The sequence below is a fragment of the Dioscorea cayenensis genome, unplaced genomic scaffold (genome assembly GCF_009730915.1).
Source record: "Dioscorea cayenensis subsp. rotundata cultivar TDr96_F1 unplaced genomic scaffold, TDr96_F1_v2_PseudoChromosome.rev07_lg8_w22 25.fasta BLBR01000791.1, whole genome shotgun sequence".
Taxonomy (NCBI): Eukaryota; Viridiplantae; Streptophyta; class Magnoliopsida; order Dioscoreales; family Dioscoreaceae; genus Dioscorea; species Dioscorea cayenensis.
This window is the reverse complement of record NW_024087182.1, coordinates 24,435-45,740: the sequence shown is the minus strand read 5'-3', so window position 1 is coordinate 45,740 and position 21,306 is coordinate 24,435. Positions and strand designations below refer to the sequence as shown.

At 31.5% G+C, this 21,306-nt stretch overlaps 1 protein-coding gene and 1 pseudogene across 1 annotated transcript; one reads left to right on the top strand and one right to left on the bottom strand.

The window, feature by feature from the left end:
• The first annotated feature begins 418 nt into the window (after nucleotides 1–418).
• LOC120255023 lies at nucleotides 419–3,192 on the top strand (annotated as a pseudogene).
• Nucleotides 3,193–9,055: 5,863 nt separating this feature from the next.
• LOC120255021 (receptor homology region, transmembrane domain- and RING domain-containing protein 2-like) lies at nucleotides 9,056–14,631 on the bottom strand. The gene is given in 6 exon segments (XM_039262945.1): nucleotides 9,056–10,164; nucleotides 10,637–10,955; nucleotides 10,958–11,043; nucleotides 11,527–11,751; nucleotides 14,191–14,432; nucleotides 14,508–14,631. Coding segments are annotated over 5 exon segments (1,347 nt in total). The 5' UTR covers nucleotides 14,330–14,432; nucleotides 14,508–14,631; the 3' UTR covers nucleotides 9,056–9,586.
• Nucleotides 14,632–21,306: the final 6,675 nt, after the last annotated feature.

Below are 21,306 nucleotides of genomic sequence, written 5' to 3'. Positions count from 1 at the left end.
ATTTTAGAAGGTATATTTGTAATTTTTTATCTATGTTTTTCTATGGGGGCAAACAATTTTTCTTATTTGTATTAAATTAATAAAGTGCAAGTGCATTGTTATCTTCTTTCCGTCTGTCTGTGTTCTCAGATGATGGTTTTTGTCAACTAAGCTATTATTTTTTCCCTCTGTTTTTGCTGCATGAATTGTTCTAGAATTATGCACAAAATTGTTTTAAAATAAACAATTTTTTATTTTTGAAAACCAAAATGCATTTCCAATTATATTACAGAGACTAAAATTGCATTTTTACCTCCAAATCCCAAAGCCGTTTTACATATTACCCCTTCTAAAATCTCAAAATAGTTGCCCCATGCCAAAGGAGTTGCAAGTAAAATTCTAACAGAGAGGGATGAAAACGCAAAATTGACAACATTATCTGAGCGGATAGCCCTTGAAGAAGAAGAGAAAGCTAAGCTTCGAGAGCATCAATGGCTTCCACTCTCGGCGCCTTCGCCTCGCCGTCTTCCGCCATTAAACTCACTCCCAAGATTCAATTCCCTTCTTTCAACCCTCTTTTTCTATCCAGATCCCACTCCAATCGTCTCCTTGCCCTCCCATCATCTCCCTCTTCTCCTCTTCGGATCTTTAGCCAGAGATGGAAGCTTTCGGTGGCTCCTGAGGCTTTGGAGGTCGACGAGAAGCCCCCGAGGCCTGAGCCTGTGGAGGTTCAGATTGAAGCTTCGTTGGCTAGTGATGCGAAAGGGCAAGCTCAGAGGATGTGTTCGCGGTTGTGATGGTGAGGCTCAAAAGGGAGATGCATTTCTTTTGTCTTTTTTGCCCTGCTTTGATGGATTTTGACTATTAAGTGTTTGCTTCTACCTTCTTCGCTTTTGCATTGTTGGGACTTTTACTATGATTTTTTTTTTTTATAAAAAAAAAAACAAGAAATGGTTTTTAATATTTTGAATGCTGAATGTGTGGAATTTTATGTATAATTTCTTAAATTGATTAGATTGTGATTGTTTTGTGGTTATGATTTGCAAAACTTTTTCTGAATTTATGAGAATTTTTTAATAGTTCTGTATCATTTAACACAAAACCGTTATCATCTTTAGTAGGAAGGAGAGATGTTTTCTTGCTTTTCGTTAGGATAAAGAATGTGAGATTTATGAGCTATTGAAGTAAAATGCATCATAAAAATTCTATGTTTTTCCTTTTCATCAATTTCATTTCATTTCATTTTTTTTTATACTTTAATTACTGTTTTTTTCTTTTCCTTCTGATGCGTTCTGTTGGTCTATTTCAGAAGAACTTAAAGAAAAATCAATCTGTGGTTTTTGCAATTTTATTTACTTTTATTTCTTGGGAATCTTAGTGTCAAGCCATAATTATATGGGTATATGATGTTGGCTTTGTTTTTCTCTCAAATATTAGGTTGGTTCTCGCCAGTATATCGTCTTCCCAGGAAGGTTTATCTACACACAGAGACTCAAAGGAGCTAATGTCAATGACAAGGTTAGTGATATGCCTTCCCTTTCTTTAGTTTGTTGCATTGCTTAATATTTATGTTGTATTATAAGTGGTGTTAATGCTTATTAGAATTGTTGTACAGTGCATCAATGGCATCTTATTAGAATTAGAAGCCAATATTTTCCTGTCATCATTGGAACCACAATTAGAGAATTTATTTTGCTAGTTGACGTCCAAGGAAAATGTTGGTGCTAAATTTGTTGGAGACATTTTCCACTGCTTAAATGGAAGTCTTTTATCTTTGAACAAGATTTATCTATACATGAAAAGTCTGAGTTTACTCTTTGCTGAGTCACAAGGATTGGTTTGTGAAGGCTAGAAGCAATATTGAAGAGTGGAATTGGTTGTGGGAATTGGATGTAGATTTAGTATGTAGGCTGAGGTGCTTATGTACTTGGAAATTTGTTCTTCAAGAGATACTTTTGTGATAAGTTCAAGATTGATGTGCTTGAAGTGTTTAATATACTAGATTTGCTGCCCATATTCCGGTGAGAGTAAGTTCGATGACATGAAGAATATGTTTACTTTTCTTAGGAACGAGTTATGCATTACTTCTTTCAGATGCATTACTGCTATACATTGGAATACACTTACTTTAGGCTAGAGAGTTCAAGGAGGCCTGCAGAAATATGAATTTGAACAGCTTGTCAAATGTTATTGTGGCAGCGGATTTTGTTTGAAATCTTTTTTGTCTCCTTTCTGGGGATGCCGTCAGCAAACCTTCTGTTCTTGTTATATTGAAGATGGGATCTTTTGGTTCTAAAAGTTATCCAGCAATGATTGAGATACTCTGAAGCTCATTGACGAATAGAACTAGATAGCATAGAATTTTTCTTTTGCCTCAACCACTATTTGCATGCATTACTGTGACCTTTTCCACTATATGTCTTTCAGGATTTGTTTGTCTCTTCTTTAATATATCTTGCTTTTATAATCAATGCTCCTTTGGACCTCTGCTTGTTTCCCAGTTCAGCATGAATACCTATATAGTCTTGTCTTGAGAAACACCAATGTGGCCATAGTCTTAATGTGATATTCTTTTTTAAAATATTAGGCTCTCACTTTGTGTTGTTTTGCTTCTCATGTTTTTGGCACAACCTATTCTATGGAATCTTTTTGGGTGGTTAATGTCAATATTTGTCCAGGCTATGTGGGCCAAATTGGTCTGCAACTCTAGTTTAGTGCGCAAAAATGCAGTCGACATTCATTTGCTGTGTCCTGCATGTGAATTATAAAGCATTGTCCCTCTCTGCATGCTAATATGTCTTTGTGAGGCACTGCATTAATGCTTTGCCCTTGATAAACTTTGTAACTTAATCAGTAAACAACGAATTTTATTTGATAAGGACTACTGCTGCTTTTTTTCCCAGTTGTCAAATGCAATCTATTGTTTGATTTCAACTCTTGAGTTTTCTTTGCAGATTGTTCTAAACAAGGTTTTACTGGTCGGAACCAGAACCAAGGCATACATTGGAGAGCCAGTGGTCACAAATGCCGCCGTCCATGCTGTAGTTGAGGAACAGGTAACCCTCTTCCAACAGTGAAAAACTTTTCTTTCCAGTCTTATTAAGCAACTTACATGTTATTTTCACTTCAATGCAGGGCCTGAACCGTAAAGTTATTGTGTTCAAGTATAAAAAGAAGAAGAACTATAGAAGAAATATCGCCACCGCCAGATAATTTCTGATGATTTATTATGAACTAGAACCTACATGTTATACATAGATATAACTTTGGTTGGTAAAGAAGATCTGAATATCAGTGAAACACTCGGATCAGAATCACAGGAATTACTGGATATGAAGATTTTCCGGCGGAGACTCTTCCTGCTCCAGCCTAGTGATGGTGAGCTTTAAATATCAGTCCTGTGTTTTTCGATGTAGTTGTGAACTCTGTGTATTCTGTTCATGAATTCTTCAATTTCTAGCTCTAGAGATGTAAAATTTTCTCTTTTGGCTGTCTTTGAAATTTTCTTTTTTATGATACTCAGCAATGGAAAAAATCAAACAGAGCAATACATAAAGTGCAGCTAAGATTAGATTCGATTTCACCTTTGTCTTTGTGCAAGAACACAAAACATTCATCTTAGTTGTTTGGTTAACTCTATTACCAAGCTTTTATTCTTCTTATGTAGTGAGTGCATAAATCCAAGGGTTGATACTCCTACTCTTAATAGTTGATTTTCAGTTAAGGGTTTTTTTCCAAAGATGTTTTAGATTTAAGATTTTGAAAATAAATTTTAGTGCTTAGACATTTGCATAAATTGGGGGAAAAAAACTGAAACTAACGCCGGAAGCTTGCATTTAAATATTCTCTAATGTTAGATTTACCTTTTGTTGTTCCCCCTCTTTTGTTTATGATGGTTGAGAAATATGTGCTAGTTGTAGTTTTATTAATTTTGTGATAATCAAATTATACTTTTGAAATATATACAATGATACATATGTAAGATTCTGAATTTTATACCGGTGTATATATATACACACATTTTATTGGCCAGAATATAGAAGGCAAACATAAGGAAATAAAAAAGTATCTCTATAGAAATTGGTCCAAAATCTTTACTAAAAATAATTGAAAAAAAAATAAAAGAATGGTATATTTAATGATCCTCATATTTTCTGATTATATATTAATATAGAACATTATTTGATATATAAACTGTAAGATCTCTATTATCTCCAAATATTAGTCTCATATTGAAAACTATGTGAGCAGACATTCCCTTTTCATTTTAATTGATTCTAAATATCACACACAAGACTCGGGAACTTACCGCACTTGAAGTATAAGAAAATGTCTCATCGATTTTTTTCCAAGATGGTTGATTGATCAAATATATTCAACTTTTCGCTTGAAAAGAAGTGTCATACAAATTCTTTTATATCGAGTATTCACTTGTAGAGAAGAGATGAAGTGATATTGGATCGGCTCATCTCTATAGATCAAGTATTGGATGTTTTTTTTCGTATTCTTTGATAGATACATGTTTATAAAGACCGAAAGGAAAATAAATAATCTATAATATATGCATATAGAGGGCTTAGCATGTGCATTTGGTTAATTTGGTTAATCGAAAATCAAATCAAAATTTTAGAAAAAAAAAATGAAGAAGAAAATATGGATTGAGAGGCTCTAATGGTCCTATAATAAGTTACCCTTATTTTCTAAGACTATATCCTAAACTTAATCTTTTATCTCATTACAAAGCTAGAAGGTATGTTATATAAGAGAAGCATTTTGGAAGGGATCCCATTAGCCACACATGAAGGGCAAATTAAATGGGTTGGAATTTGAAGGGAAGTGATTCTTCTTTTGAACATGTCCACATTTATCATTTCCTTTTTCTTCTTAAAATAAGAATAAATAATTAAACAACAAATCCATACCAAATAATAAGAAAAAATAACAAACAAGAATTATATACCCTATTAAAAATACTAATTAAATCTTTTAAGCTTAATTACCTGATAATTTTAACTAAAATTAAAAGACAACTACTAAATCTAATATATTTTTATTCTTCCAAGTTGCTTTTAAATAAGTTTGTGAGGAAATTATGTGAATTTAAACCATGATGATGAGTGATGATGATGATGATGATATATATATATATATATATATAAAAGAGAGAGAGAGAGGAGGAGAGAGAGAGAGAGAGAGAGAGAGAGAGGTATATGCTCAAATATTTTATGAGATATTGGGTGTGAGGAGGACCAAGTCCAACTGATATTGGTTGTTAAGCAAGAGGACAATTAGAAGGTCCTTCCACATTGATTGAAAAACATTGTTCCTTGTTTGGCTACCTAATCGCTTGCCATTTTATATTGATTATCCTAGGATAAATAGGTATCGAAAAACTTAACTGATGTATAATCATTTTCAATAAAATGTCTCTATGTTTTCGTGATTATTTGTCGGTGGGGGCGACGATGAAAACCCTGTTTGATGGCTACTGATTTCACTTTATTTAAGATCTCATCTCCGTCATCCTTTTTATCGTCAAGAATCCAATGTTCCTTTTTAATCATTTTCTTACATCGTAAGATTTATTATATTTTAAAAATTACCCCTAACATTAATATCAACCTCTGTTGCGTGAGGAGAACGTGCAGAGTATAAATTACTCATTAATTTCGAAAATATAACTAATTTTTACTAAAAATTTTGCGAAATAACTAAATTTTTTGGTATGTAAAATTCGGTTAATCAATAAAAAGGAACGAAAGGAGTATATGATTTCACTTGTTAAAATAAATAAAATGAAATTTAAAAAATAAGAGGAATTTATTTGCATTGTATATATATATATATATATATATATATATATATATATATATATATATATATATACATGGAATGAAAAATGTCGAGGATGCCGTGACTTGATTATTTCATAGCTCAAACTAAAGAAACAAAATAAGTTAATTGTATAAAACTCCTCAAAAGCTTCCATATTTAGGAAAGAGGTTTTCTTGGAAATCTCTTTTGAAGAGAAAATGGAACTATATAAATATAGATATTATGAGTTTTCTCCTTAAATGTTAACTGCATTTGACATAAGTCTGAATGTTTTATATATTTAAAAATACATTTTAAAGATTAAATAGAATCATATAAAATACTCCCTCCCTTTTGAAATATAAGTAGTCTAAAAATTTTGTGTAATAATTAAGAATAATATATATTTTTTAAAATTTAAAACTAAAAAATTGAACCAAATAACTAAATTTTCCTTTGGAGGACTATGACATGACTCTATTCATTTATATAATTTAAAAAATTTTAAAAATAAAATTAAAAAAAAATATTACCTTACAACTATTTTTGACAAAAAAAATTCCCCAAAAAAAAATACTGTTTGGATGTGTGCATCAAAAATTATAATTACATTTGTACCCCAAAATTGAAAAAAATTTTAAAAAACCTTTAAAATGGTTCATTACACAAAACAGTTTTTGAAAATATATATGTTCCATAAAAAATAATTATTATTTGTGCATTTAGAAAAATTTATTGTCCCACAAAGCACAAAGTTGTGTAACAGTATTTTATTGGAGTAAAAAAAAATATCAAATCGTTTGTTGAGGAGAAATTTTGTAAAAAATCAATTTTAACTTGATTAATATTGAGTAAAATAAATATTTTAAAATTAAAATTGAGATTTTATAATTAGTGATTTGTATTTATTAATATTAAGGTTTTTTAAAATATTATCAATAAATATACATTTTTTAAAATTTTTTAAATTATTCAAAAAACCGGTATCAGAGATAAATAAGGACATTTGGTTGGAAATTTTAGGAAAAAAATGCCCTACACAAATATCAAAACATTAAAAATCACTCGTTATATAGGCTAAAACAAACTGATAAGACTCCACAATTTAGTTGATATCGACTAATAACTTTGAATTATTCTCCAACACACTCTCTTAATTCAAAGTTGCAAAATTTTCATAGAATTTCAAACTTCAAACATTATAGAGCACTTCTCTCCATACTTCTAATTTTTGTGAAGCATTTCTCTTCACTCTACGATGCACTTCTCACCAACCTGTAATTATTAGAGCATATATCTTCAAAAACTTCTGTGCACTTCTCACCAATTAATTTTTTTTTGTAGATGCCTAAACTTTTGCATTTGAAACATTGAGGTTTCCCCTTCTGGCTAACAATCCTTCTCTTCACCTCCAGTTAGAGCTACTCAGATTCTAGCGGGCGGCTTTATGTTAACTAGGGGCCTAAGATAGAATTTCAAAATAAACCCTTTAATATATTTAATAAAAATTAAATTTTATTTTAGATTTTATTTTAATAAATACCTGTTTACTTGTCTTTCTCCATGTTACTAAATTTATGCTAAAGAGATATATTTAAAATTTGTGAACAAAACTCAAAATAAAAATGTAATACTATAAAAATTATAAAAACTCTTATTTACAATTAAAAATAAATAAATATTTTGTTAAGTTTTGAGGAATAAATGCATGAGAGGATCAAAATAGAATTTTAAAAAGTTGGTTAGAGAAGATATGAGACTGATTAAGTATCAAAATAAAAATATTTAATATCTTACTGTGTTATTTTAAATTTTAAAAGTTAGCTAAGACTATATAACATTAGCCAAATATTAAATTGAAATATTTTTATCTTATGATAATTATTGGGAGTTTTTCAAAATTTTAAGTTTTAAAAATTATTATTAAAAAAATCTAAAGATGTGGCCTTAAAATTAAAATTATTATTAAAAAATCAAAAAATGAGGTCTTAAAAAATATTGGGGCCTAAAGCGATTGTTTCATTGGCCTTACCCTTGAGTCAGTCCTACCATATTGTCATCAGGAATCCTTCTCTTCACCCGGCTAAAGCTGCGATATTACTAAGATCTATAAAACTCTGATACCATGTTGGAATTTTTAAGAAATGAAGAAATACAAAATAATAATAATAATAATAATAATATTTTATTATCTCGATGCCTTACACAAATATCAAAACATTACTCATTACATACGCTAAAACAAACTGATAAGACTCTACAATTTATTGAACTAAATAACAAACAAAGATATCGACTAATAATTTTGAATTATTCTTCAACATATTCACTTAAAAAAACACCCATAGCCTTTTATTCATGGCATAGCTATCAAACTCGGCCTGAATAATGACTCGTTCATAGCTCCGGGTCTTGGGTTAACAACCGGTTCAACCGTTGGGACAATCGGGTTAATGTCAAATTAATAAAATAAAATATTTTATATTATTTATATTTATATTTTTTTATTAAAAATTCAAAAATACTTATTTTTTAGCATAATTATCAACTATCGATTCATAGTTCATACTAATAATAATTTTTAATAAATAAAAATAAAAAAACATAGTTTTATAACAAAAATCAACTTTAAAAATTTAAAAAGCTGTGATCCATCCGAAGTTATTAAAAAGCAGATTTGACTGATTTTAACAATGTTGATGTCTTAAACGGGTTAAAAGCTAACCCGGCCCAATTTAAGCTCCAAATCACCGAGTTGAGTGATCAGACCGTTAGGCCGGTCCAAGTTTAATAACCATGATTCATGGATTCAATTTCTAATAAAAACCTTTTGTATTAAAAAAACAAAAACAGAGAATCACCTTGAATCATGGATTCAATTGCTAATAAAAAAACCTTTTTGTCTTAAAAAAACCCAAAAACAAAGAATCACCTCTCAAAGGAATGGATATTTCATTTCTTTCTGACTCCTAAGTTATACAATATAAAAAATATAAAACAAAAAAAAACAAAAAAAAAGAAAAAAAGAAAATGTAAGTGAGGAACTCCAATGCCTAAATGAATCATTTAAAAATCAATAACGATAAAACAAAAGCCTAACAAAAAATTCCAAAGCATAGATTTATTTAAAGGTATCGATACCACAGTATTTTCCATGCATTTTGATTTTGATGCTTAATCAATACCAGAGTAAAAACCAAACATAGAATAGCAAATAATGTGCAAGTGTCAAAACCAAAAACAAGTACATAATGCAGTAATAGCCTCTAAATGAAACTCAACTATACTTCACATTCACATTAACCGAACACATGGAGTTTAAACATATGTAACATTGTAACCATATAACCATGTCAGAAAAGTTATCAGTAACTAGAAGGCATCAGTTTAGCTTCACATATTTATACACTCAAAGGAGACACGGCGGGAAGAAAACATGAAGGGTTCTTCATGGATATCACCACACTTCAGCAACGACGGTGAAAGTTTTGCACATTTGATACCCATTGAACAGAAGACACAGTTCGAAGGATCCTCACCATCCTCACCAGCATGCTGTGATCATTAAGCATCATTAGATCCCTCGGAAGGCACCAACATATTGAAACCATATTGAAACTGAGAACAAGAGAGAACAAGAAAACTGCGGTTCCATAAGAAGCATCTCTTTCTTTGAAAACCAACAGCCTGCCACAATGATCTGAAGATTTGCTGGAATTGTACAATACAGTATTTTGTAGCACAACCAAGCAAGGCGAGAACCAGAAAACCACTTCTCAGATGGCATGAAAGATCAACACCCTGGCAGAGATTCAGCAGAGGCTAATACGGAAAAACTCGATTCTGATTCATTACAATGCCGGAGGTACGAGGATGGACGACCAGAAGACTCGACAAGATGGCTCGGTGATCCATTGGTTGAGCTAGGAATATAAGGGGAGAAGTATCTAGAATTAATGGAAGAAGACAAGGGTGCACCGACGGAATGAGGAGATATGAGATAAGAGTGAAGTGATCTGTTGGAGGACGCATGTCTTAGATTCACAGAGTTTCTACTGAAACTTATTGAAGGTGAGTTATTTAAGGAGGACCTATGTGAATTAGGAATATAGGCACTTGAGAGAGAATGAGTTCGGGACGATGATGGAGGCCTGGGAGGGTGAGCTATTTGTATTGAAGGAGTCAAAGATGCTGCTGAATGGAAAGATGCCAATCTAGTAGATGAAGATAGAGATGACGCAGCAGAAGAAAGTAACGGGGTGCATTCAGAGGCAGGAGGATCACTAGAGCTTGTTCTGGCATCTCTCTTGCACACAGGGCAAAATGATCTCCACGCGGTAAGCCATGAATCTACGCAAAAAGCATGGAACTCTGCACAAAATTTGAATAAAGCATTTAGGATGGACTCCTAAAAGCAGATAAATAAAAATTTAGCCATACAGACTGCTAATAATTGGAATCGAAAATATAAGCTCATGTAGATGCAATCAATTATAATGTAAAGTTGGTATCGTTGGTCTTTCATATGTCTTACAAAGGGAGTTCATACATCAATGCAAAATGTATAGAAAAAATAAATATATGACAAACATTACATAATTCTTACGACTAATCGGCAATCTATGTTTCATGAGAAACTGTATTATGGCTCACTAGGAATATAAATACCAAATGTTATCTACAGTAAGTTGTATCGTACTTGCAACTAAAACCAGGGCATGAGTTTTATTAGCAGCAAATGTGTGTTCAAAATGTATGCAAAGTCACATTTCAGAGAAACTACATGCAAATGGATTTGTGCACACCACAAAAGAAAAGGACCAGAATAGAGAAGGAAACATACTGTGACGACAAGGAAGAACTCTGAGCTTATCCCCAACATTGTAATCTTCCAAGCATATAGCACAAGTCATAGAAGTGCAGTTATCCTCCAAAACAGAAGTGAATATCAAACTCGGCATGGCTTTAACCAACCGTTTACTCATTCCATGGAATTCTCTGACAGGAAGGCTAGGAGTTTCATGCCTTACACGATGTCTGCGCACAAAGAAGCATGTAGCCAGGACAGCAGAGACAGCAAGCAGCGATATGAAGGAGATGGCCATGATTGACCAAGCTGAATTTTCATTGTTTGGTAAAATCCAGAACTCCATGTCTGTACTGGGCCAGCATATTCCTTCAGTTTCTCACCAGAGGCTTTTGAGACAAAAAAATAGCATGTATATGAATGCCGCCAGTGCGTTCCTGCCACTGCTATGTTTTAAATAAGCACATGCCTTAAAAGAATTATCTAATAAAAACAAAGAGTGCTAAATGATCTTGATTCTTAAATAGTTGTCCTAAAAAGAGAAGCATTAACTTTCAATAAGCACCACCATTAAATACCAAGAGTTAGCTATATTCATAATGTCATTAAGAAGCCAAAAACCAAATAAACGAGATACAAGATGTTGTTGAAATATCATTATGACACATCGAGCCAATCAAACAGTAGACAAGAATGACAAAATGAAATATTTTCAGTGGGTAAGTCCAAAGTGGTTGAAAGGAAGCCACCATAAAATCTAATAACCTGAATTAGATATTCTCCCATATCTTGTAAACGGACTATTAGTGTATAGTAAAGATCAACTATGCATACCATTTTCAAATATATAAAGATGAAAATTACTATGAGAGAAGGGTCAAATTTTAGTGACTATGAGCTATGATGACAGAAGAAAGAAGCATTACTTGAAATCAGAACATCACTATCTTCATTATCATATACAATAGCAGCCTTGAATCCAGCAATCTGCGCATTTCTAACTTTTTCATCAAATGTGCATCCACCTCGTACAATTAGTGCAAATGGAGGATTTGGATTACTACCAACTGCCTTTGTCAAATGAGTGCATGCATCAAGCGGCTCTGCGACATATAAGACCCCACATTCACCGGACGCTTTTATTGGTGAAGCTGAGAAGATAGGACAACACTATGTAAAACTCATAATAAAAAATCACAATAGATCAGACAGCAAATAATAAATATTTATTGGCCCATACAGATCAAAATATAAAGAAACAAAGAACGCTATATGCCAAATCAGATGCTAAATAGTTTAATGTAAAAATAGAATGATTTCAAACAAACAGTATAACAGGCCATTGCCCTACTCAAACCAACAAATTCAGCAAGGCACATAACGTACTTTTGCTAACACCACATCATTTGTTTCATTGCATTGTAAATAATTATATTAAACTTCCATACAGAGCTGATCCTTCTGTTCTTCTCATAGAAGTCCACTAGATGTTGTCAAACCCTCAATATCTAGATCAAATATGAACTAGCAAACCAGTTTTATTGGATATGCTGGGCAAGCATATAGAAGTAGACAATAGACACAGCCTAAAGCAATCGAATCCATGATAAGAGCTCATATGGGAAAAAAAGAATATTGTGAATATGTTACTCTGAGTATATAGCATTTCTGGGAAAAAGTATACAAGAATCTTTTTATGTTCAGCAGTTTTTTGTGGTGTGTCTTGAGCCTTGCCATATATTTGGGCTTCACAATTTGGCTTTTATTGAAGGACGACCCAAACTATATGTTGCATGGTCTTATTAGATACCTCCTTTAATAAGTTAAGTCCTCAAAGCAATCTATAATGTTAAACTGGAACATAATAGCCAAGGATCTCCAATATTGAAAGGCATAACTGTAATCAGAATTAAAAGCCAAATGCTATACTTACATCCAACAAAAAATTGCTTAAATAAAAAATTACCAGTCATTCATGTTAAACATTCGCCTCTTCACTAATCCATGAACATAAAAATAACCAGTTAAATACCATCAAACCAATCAATGAAATAAAATTACATACAAACATGCACCAAATAGCAAAGATGGGCCTGAGAAAGTTAGAGATCTTTCTTATCAAATCTAAGTAGCTAGTCTTTCTATATTGCATATATCATCTGTAATTTACTATTTAAATGTAAATATAGGAAGAGATCACATGCCCCTTCACTCTTGTACAAATACGGCTATGACATAACTATCAAAAATATCCAATCATTTATGCAAGATAATATTTCTAACCAAATGTATTGTTTACCACCAACTACCCCCACTTTAAGATTCAACAATAACAGAAAAAGTTGTCGATTTCCTTCCAATAAAAGCCAAATCAGACACAACAAAAAATATATAGGACGTTCTCCTCGATATTGCCAACCTCAAACTTTACTCACCAGGAGAAACAATGTTGTAAGCATTCCTAAGTTTTGCTCTTAGACTAGCCTATCAGTACACTCATTCTAATTGATCAGAAGAAATTCACATCCTCAGCCCTAATCCCAAAGAGCTCGTAAAAGCATAAAAGACTAAACTAGAAGCTATCCAAAGATTGCCAACTTGGTTGAGCAGACATGCAGATGCCTTGAGGAAAAAGATGACCACAATACACATAGAGCAAAGTTGTACTCCCTCCGTTCCTTTTTATCATCATAAACCCATTGTCTCTTTTTATCCGTCATTTTTTGAATATCAAGAAGCATTTATTATTTTTCCAAAAATTACCCTAACACTCTATTCAATTCCTTCTTGAAATTTAATATGAGAGATAAATGTGAAAGATATAAATTAGGGGTAATTTTTGGAAAAAATAACTAATTTCTTATTAAATTATGTGAAATAACCAACTTTCTTAGTATGTGAGATTTAGTTATTCATGACAAATAAAAAGGAATGAGGGAGTACTTCACAAGGCATTTAAAATACTAGGTGAGAGTGATTTGAATGTGCTACAATGGAAATATATTGCAGCACCTTGCCAAAGTTAGGGCTTTCTATGACAAACCAAGCTAGGGTTTTTACATTGAAACTTAGAAATTAAAAATAATGCAATCACAACACAACTGGATGTACTATCAAACAGTGAGCTTTTTGTTTCATACCATACCAAAAGAGAATGCAAACCAATGAAACCACCAAGTCTACAGTCAGGGTCATGATTCATGAAAAAGAACACCACCAGAACTTATTTCAACAATATATAAAAATTATAAATCCTTTTTATTCAACAAATAATAAACATATAAACTAGTCTCAATATGTTTGTGCTTAGATTGAAGACACAGGATCTTTCTTCTTCTTCTTCTTTTTTTTTGGAGCTTGTTCAAACCTGAGTGAAGCTACCAGATTGACAACAAATGAGTGATAATTGCATAAAAATTTTTTTCTCCCCTTCCCTTGAATTCAAAAAGAAACCCTAAAAACAGAACAGCTCCATTCCATCAAACAAATCCAACAAATATCCCAAAAGTAAATCCAATCAATATGCAAACAATCCCAAAAAATTCACAAACCAAAACACAAAACACAGAAAGAAAAACTAAAGAACTCACCAAAGTTCGCCTCAACATCATCAAACGACAAGGTCACGTTCTTCCCAATCACCACAACGTTCGCCGCCGCAAACTCAAAGAAAATAAAATCAAACAACACAATCACAAACGCAAACGCAAGCGACAACCTCCCTCCCATCTGCAATCCCACAAACCTCACGATCTACGAACCCAAAACGCAAACTTTTCAAGCCGAATCAAACCCGCCGCCGTCCAGAAAGAAGCTAACAAGGTATCAGAAACTTCACCAGATGAAAAACCCACCATTAGACAACCAAAGAAGGATTTTTAAGGAGAATAGGGCGAAAAGGAAGCACCTTGTAGCTATAGATGGATACATCCGCTTCCATGAGAAAGAGAAGAAGAAGAAGAAGAAGAAGAGGAAGCGATTTGGAAGAGCTGGATCTTTCTCTCTTTTTTCTCTCTGTCTCTTGCGGTGCCGAAATGGATATAATAAAATTAATAAAACTAAAAATATATATTTAGTATTTTACAAATAAACCCTTTATAATTTTAATTTCAAATAAACCCCTCATTTTAATAAAATTTATTTCAGTATGGATAGGGGGTTTTTATTTTTATTTTTGGTCTCCATCTTATTTGTAAGGATTAAAGATATTTGCACTTGTGACCAAAAACAAAGATATTTATACTTTGCTCAAGTTTTTATTTTTATTTTTAGTTTATATTTTATATTTTTATTTGTGGTGATGATGAACAAATAACATGTGATTCAATTTTTTATTTTAATGATATTAAACATATACTATGTAAAATGAAAAAATAAAAATAATTTTGAATATTTTAATTTAAAAGAAAATGGCATGGCAACGTGTACCACATTGTATTAAGAAAATAAATAAAAAATAAAATAAAATACAAAAATCAAAATAAAAGGAAAGCTGCAAAATCTCCTTTCAAGTCTTTCAATTCTTGAGAAAATCTTTTCAAATTATCAAATCCCTAAAAACTATCCTTAATTTTCAAAATTTTTATTTTTAGTTTAAATTAAATTAAAATTACAAAATTATTTTTATCTTACTCGCTAAACTAATGCCATAAGTATTTTTGGCATTCCATAAATATTAACAACATAAAATTATATCGGAAAACTTTAAGGATTAAAAGGTAAATGAAAAATGATAATAACCATATGATTAGAACAAAAATAAATAAAAAGTTATTAATGATTTTTTAAAAGTAAATATTTATAAAATATAATGATATACACAATAGTGAACTTCTTTTTCATTTCAAATAACATCAGTTTAGTCATTAAAAGCTATCGGAAAAGCCACGTGGCAACAAGATTTAAAGCCACAATTGTCAGATGGAACAAATTTATATATAAAAAGAAGCCATTCATTAATGAAGAAACTTTTATAATATTAAAGATAGATGTTTCTATTTTTCAGGTAGTTATCTAATTAATTGTGAGAAAAACGTGGAATTAGTATAAAAGTGGGAAATTTCATGGGATAATAATAATAATAATAATAATAATTAAAAAGTATTTGTTTATTTATATATGGTAATTTTTGTTTTACGAACATATATTGATAACAAATCAAAAATATTACTATAAAAGGTGAAAAAACTTTTATAATATTAAAGATAGATTTTTTTTTATTTTTAGATAGTTATCAAATTAATTGTGAGAAAGGTAGAATTAGTATAAAGTGGAGAAATTTCATCAGATAATAATAATAATTATAATAATAATAATAATTTAAAAAGTATTTGCTTATTTATATATGGTAATTTCTTTACGAAAGTATATTGATAACAAATCAAAATATTGCTATAAACATTGAAAAGTGAGATAAATAGTCGTTAAAACAATAAACATACGATTCTTTCATTAAAATCGTCTGATCATCATCACAATAATACATAACCATCTAGTACAATTATTTTGGCACTATTTATGTATTTGTTTAATACATTCTCTTCTTTTTGTATTTGTCCCTCTTCTCTATACTTTTTTTATTTTATTTTTAAATAATTAAAAACGTTCTTAGAATGTTAGTAGTTTTCCTTTTACCTTATAATTTGATATCTATGAGATTCTATTAATTAATAATTATTTGTAGGTTGGTGATAAAATTTTGATGTGTTCTTATCCTTCCACGTCATCTTATCACGTGAAAGGAACGTGATACCCATTTAATAAGGGATTTGTTTGGTAATTAAAAATATTAAAAATATAAGGATTAATTTCGGCTCACATCTCTTGGGCCATTTTTTTAATTTATATAATAACAAATAAAGGCAATAAAAAAGTTGTCACTCAAGCATAATGAAAATAATAAATTACATTGTATTTAATTTAACTTTTAGATTAAATCCAAATTTTTTTAATTTACAATATTTTGAGTAAGAGTTGTGCTGACAAATAATATCAATTGGAAACTATATTTGTTTTTTAATCTAACTTTTTAAGAGTTTTAATTTATTTTATTTAAAAATAATGCTAAGAAATAATAACAATTGAATTTAAAATGTATTTCTAAATATATCTTATTCGTAGGGACATAAAACACAAGAGAAAAAAATAGTAATATATTAAATAAATTAAAATAAATTTAATAAACACAAGACTCATCCATCCTTATATAATAACAAATAGAATTTAATAATAAAATAAAACACATTAAATAATATAATATTAAATATATGTAAATACTAAATATATTCTAATTCGGCTAAAACCCCCATTAGAAAGGTTTTAAAGTGATTTCTTTGAAAGATAAAAGTAATTAGAAATTTAATTTTTGCAAAGGGGCAATTCATAATATATGCAAATATTCTCTTTCCAAATGATTGATTAATAATCAAATCAGTCATTATCAAGGTTTATTTTAGAGAAAAGAAAAATTATAAAAATATATTTATATACTTAATAAATCTAAAAATACCACTCCATTCCAAGTTGGCATTACAATTTTGCAACAGCCAAGACAAAAATTATGCCAACTAAAAGTTTATACATATAATACCCAATGATTATCAATAATTATCAATATTAAACTGTTATTAGGTTCTAAATTAGGTCAAAACCAATGAATTCCATTAGGTCTAATTATGCTTATTGTTATAAATATTATGAAGCTTAACACAAGAGTTTTGTTTTGTTGAGTGATTATTATACGAACCTCTGTTTTAAGGTACAATTGGTCAGAGCGAGTGTGATCAGGAAGGAGCGACCACCCATACGAAAATAGTCCACCCACCACGCCGTGATCAGCCTAACCCTTGACATGGAAAAAGACCAATATGCCCATAAGTTATCTTATTATTATTTTCAATGTTATTACAAATATTTATTTTGATAATTAATTAGTTAAATATTTTTTGAATGTGTTACCTAAAATATAATTAAAATATATTTAATATTATAGTTAATACCATTAATTAGTTAATTACTAGCTAATTAATAATATTAATATTTAAATATAATACTTATAACAAAATGATATATTATAAAATTAAATAGTTATTTTTTATAATTAATTGGGCTCAATTTTTTAATGTGTTATAATTTAATATAATTAAAAAATATCTCATTATAGTTAATATCATTAATAATCAGCCAATTAATAATATTAATATTTAAATATAATATTTATACCAAAATTATAGTATTATCAATCTAAGTAGTTATTTTTTATAATTAATTAGTTAGATTTTTTCAATGTTTTAAAAATTATAATTAAAAACTAATTCAGTATATTTAACATCATTAATTAATATCTAATTAATGATATTAACATCTCATTCCAAAAATTAGATTGAAATTATAGTATACTAAAATTAAATATTTATTTTTCATAATTTAAAAATATATATAATTAAAAATAACTCTTTATTATATATACAATATCATTTATATGGACGACGGTCATAATCGTCATTTTATCATACTCCACTTTCTTTGCTTTTTCTCATTCCTGCACAAATTACACTCCCCTTCTAAATCCTTAACAACCAAAACACACCTTCATTCTCTCACTCCTCTTCCATTACCCCTCACGCCACTCCTAATCCACTCCTCCCAATCCAATTTTGTGATCCAAACACCCCCTCATAAATAATCGATGCTCTTCGTAGCACATAACGTAAGAGTAATGCTATATGAGGCGAAGGAATCACACGAACCAGCTACACGAATGATGTGGTTGGTGACGTGTCAAATAATTTTTAACATGAGAAAACAATAAAAAGGGATCCCGATCGCCTGCGTCCTCTCTCTCACTCTCTTCTCTCTTCTCTCTTCTCCATCTCATCATCATCATCATCATCATCACCACTAGCTCTGAGTGCAACTCTTTCTTTGTTCTTATGCAGATGTAGTGAAGAAGATACAAGTCCGAAAAGTGGGCAAAAACTCTTTGGAGCTTTCCTCTTATCGGTGTTCGAGATCTACACACATATATATGTTCATCATGTTGTTTTTCTATCACAACAAAAGGAATTGATTGACAACTTTTTATTTGTTTTTATTTGGACTTCTCATCGGTTCCTTTGCCACACAAAACCAAAAAGAAGAATCATGGCGGTGATTCGTAGTCAGTCGCTCTTTCTTCCGCGATCGGAGATGAGTTCAATAACACGCCGACACAGCCATCGGCCACACCTAGCTCTTCCAGCCCTCCTCCTCCTCTTCCGGCCAAGAAGAAGCGCAACCCTGGAACTCCATGCAAGATATAGAGGGAAGCGGCGACCGGGAGCGGCAACCTGGAGCGGTGACCGGGAGTGGTGGGAGGTAAGCGGCTGGGAGCGACTGGGAGAGAATCCCGAGAGAGAGAGAGAGACTGGGCAACCGCGTGCCCTCTTTTATTGTTTCTCATCTTTTTTTTAAATAATTTTTTGACGCCCTACCGACCACATCATTCGTGTGGCTGGTTCATGTGATTCCTTCGTCTCATATAACATTACTCTATAACGTAATATATCAATCGATAATAATGTAGCAACCATCTGCGTTACTGTAGTAACCATCATACTATAGCAACCACTCACGTTTTACTGTAAAAACTACCAACATTATTATTTTTCCATCTACCAATATATTTTAGACCATTGGATCAAATTAATCCTAACTATCTTATTTCTCTTTTGAGTGGCTATTAATACTCCCTCGTTTGTCATAAATCATATAAAGAGGAATGAATAAAAAGGGGTAAATTTTTGGATAGGTCACGGAACTTTGACTAATTTTCAATTTGGTAATCATACTTTAATTTGCATCAAATCAGTCACCCAATTTCAATTTCATTTCACAGGGCACCCACCCAGATACTTCTGACCCCCGATTGCTTGTGTGACCATCGAAGGCCATATTAGATGGCTTATGTGGCATAATGAGTTGACCAAGTTTTGCATTGTCAGTAAAGTTATACTACGTTGGCATCATCTTCAAGGGAGAATGCTGATTTGGTTTAAAGCATGACTGAGCTTCGACGGAATCTCACCAGAGATCTTATTGTTGGCCAAAGAGAAAATTTTTCAGGTTGGTGAGGTTCTCCCACAATGAAGAAGGAATGTTGCCAGATATGTTGTTTATAGCAAAGTCAAGCTTCTCGAGTTTTCGGCAATGTGATAAGCTCTCCGGCAAACCTGATCCATTAAAGGCATTAGAGGACAAGTTAAGTCTTTGGAGATTATCACAAGATCGAAAATCCAATGCCGAAAGCTAATTGGAGAAGTTGTTGTGTGAGAAGTCCATTGATTCCAAAGAAGCATGGATGAACTCCGGCGGAATGCTGCTAGAGATAAGGTTGTAGGAGAGATTAAGAGCCCTAAAGGTAGAGCAGGGTGACATGCCGGTGAATCATGTGGTGAGCTCGTTGCTGGAGAAGTTGAGGATTCTCAAGGCATGGCAACCAAACAAGGAGTGATTTAACAAGCCATTATCACTGATTCTATTGTGAGATCAATCAAGAACTTGGAGAGAAGACCCAAAAGAATAAACACCACCAAAGATTGAGTTCTAGGAGAGGTTCAAGGACTCCAAACGAGAGCAAAAGGCCAAAAACGCACTCGGAGATTGTTGTAGATAAGTTGTTCGCTAAAATGTCCGGGGTTTTCGAGGTTGCAAAAAGAGAGATTACCATGAAAGTGGTTTCCATGAAGATTGATGTCTTGGAGATTGGGTAACGCCATTAAAGCTTGGAGTACTTTACTAAGTTTACGGAACAAACCCATGCCATTGAGGTTCAGACGAAAGACCTCACCGCTAGCAGGTGGCAGGGAGAATAATACTCTAGTCTATGAACATGAGGAGCCATTACTGCTTGCATTCCAGTTCTTCAGGAATCCCTTCTAATCGAAAACACTAATGATTGCTTGAATGTAATCAAAGCCGAGATTGAAGAAGAAAAAAAACAACAATGGTAAGATGAGATGATTAAGAGAAGAAGGAGAAGCAAATCCAAAGCTCTCATTGACAAAAATACCAACTTTTGGAGTGAAAATAACTGGTTTTCTTCACATCTTGGGCATCCAATAAATAAAAAAAAAGATAGGGAATCAATTTATAATCATGGAAAAGATAATGCGACCGTGGCATAACTTTGTTGATAATGCAGAACTTGGGTGCCTCACTATGCCACATAAACCATTTGACGTGGCCCGGTGAGGATGACTGGGGTTCTCTGGTGACCACGTTAGCAATTGAGGGTCGGAATTCTCCGGGTAACTTTTTGATGAAATGAAATTAAAACTGGTTGACTAATTTGATGTAAATTGAAGTAGAATGACCAAACTGAAATTGGCTAAAGTTCTGTGACCTATCCAAAAATTTGTGAATGGAAATAAGGTGTTCGGTATATATTTTATTTCTCTTTATTCTTATATTATTTATGTTTCTATGCTTATCGTATATTTATGGAAATCTATATATATATTTACATTGAGGATGAACATTTAAAGCATATACAATACTCATCAAATTTTCTAATAAAATTAACAAATCAAAAAATGATACAGGGCAACTACTATGGATTGTCACATAAAAGTTTGTTGGCTGTCGTAAAGTTGAAACCCTATCCTATGGTATTATAATAGTATTGTTCATTTATTTATTTATTTATTTATTGGGCCTAGATACCTATT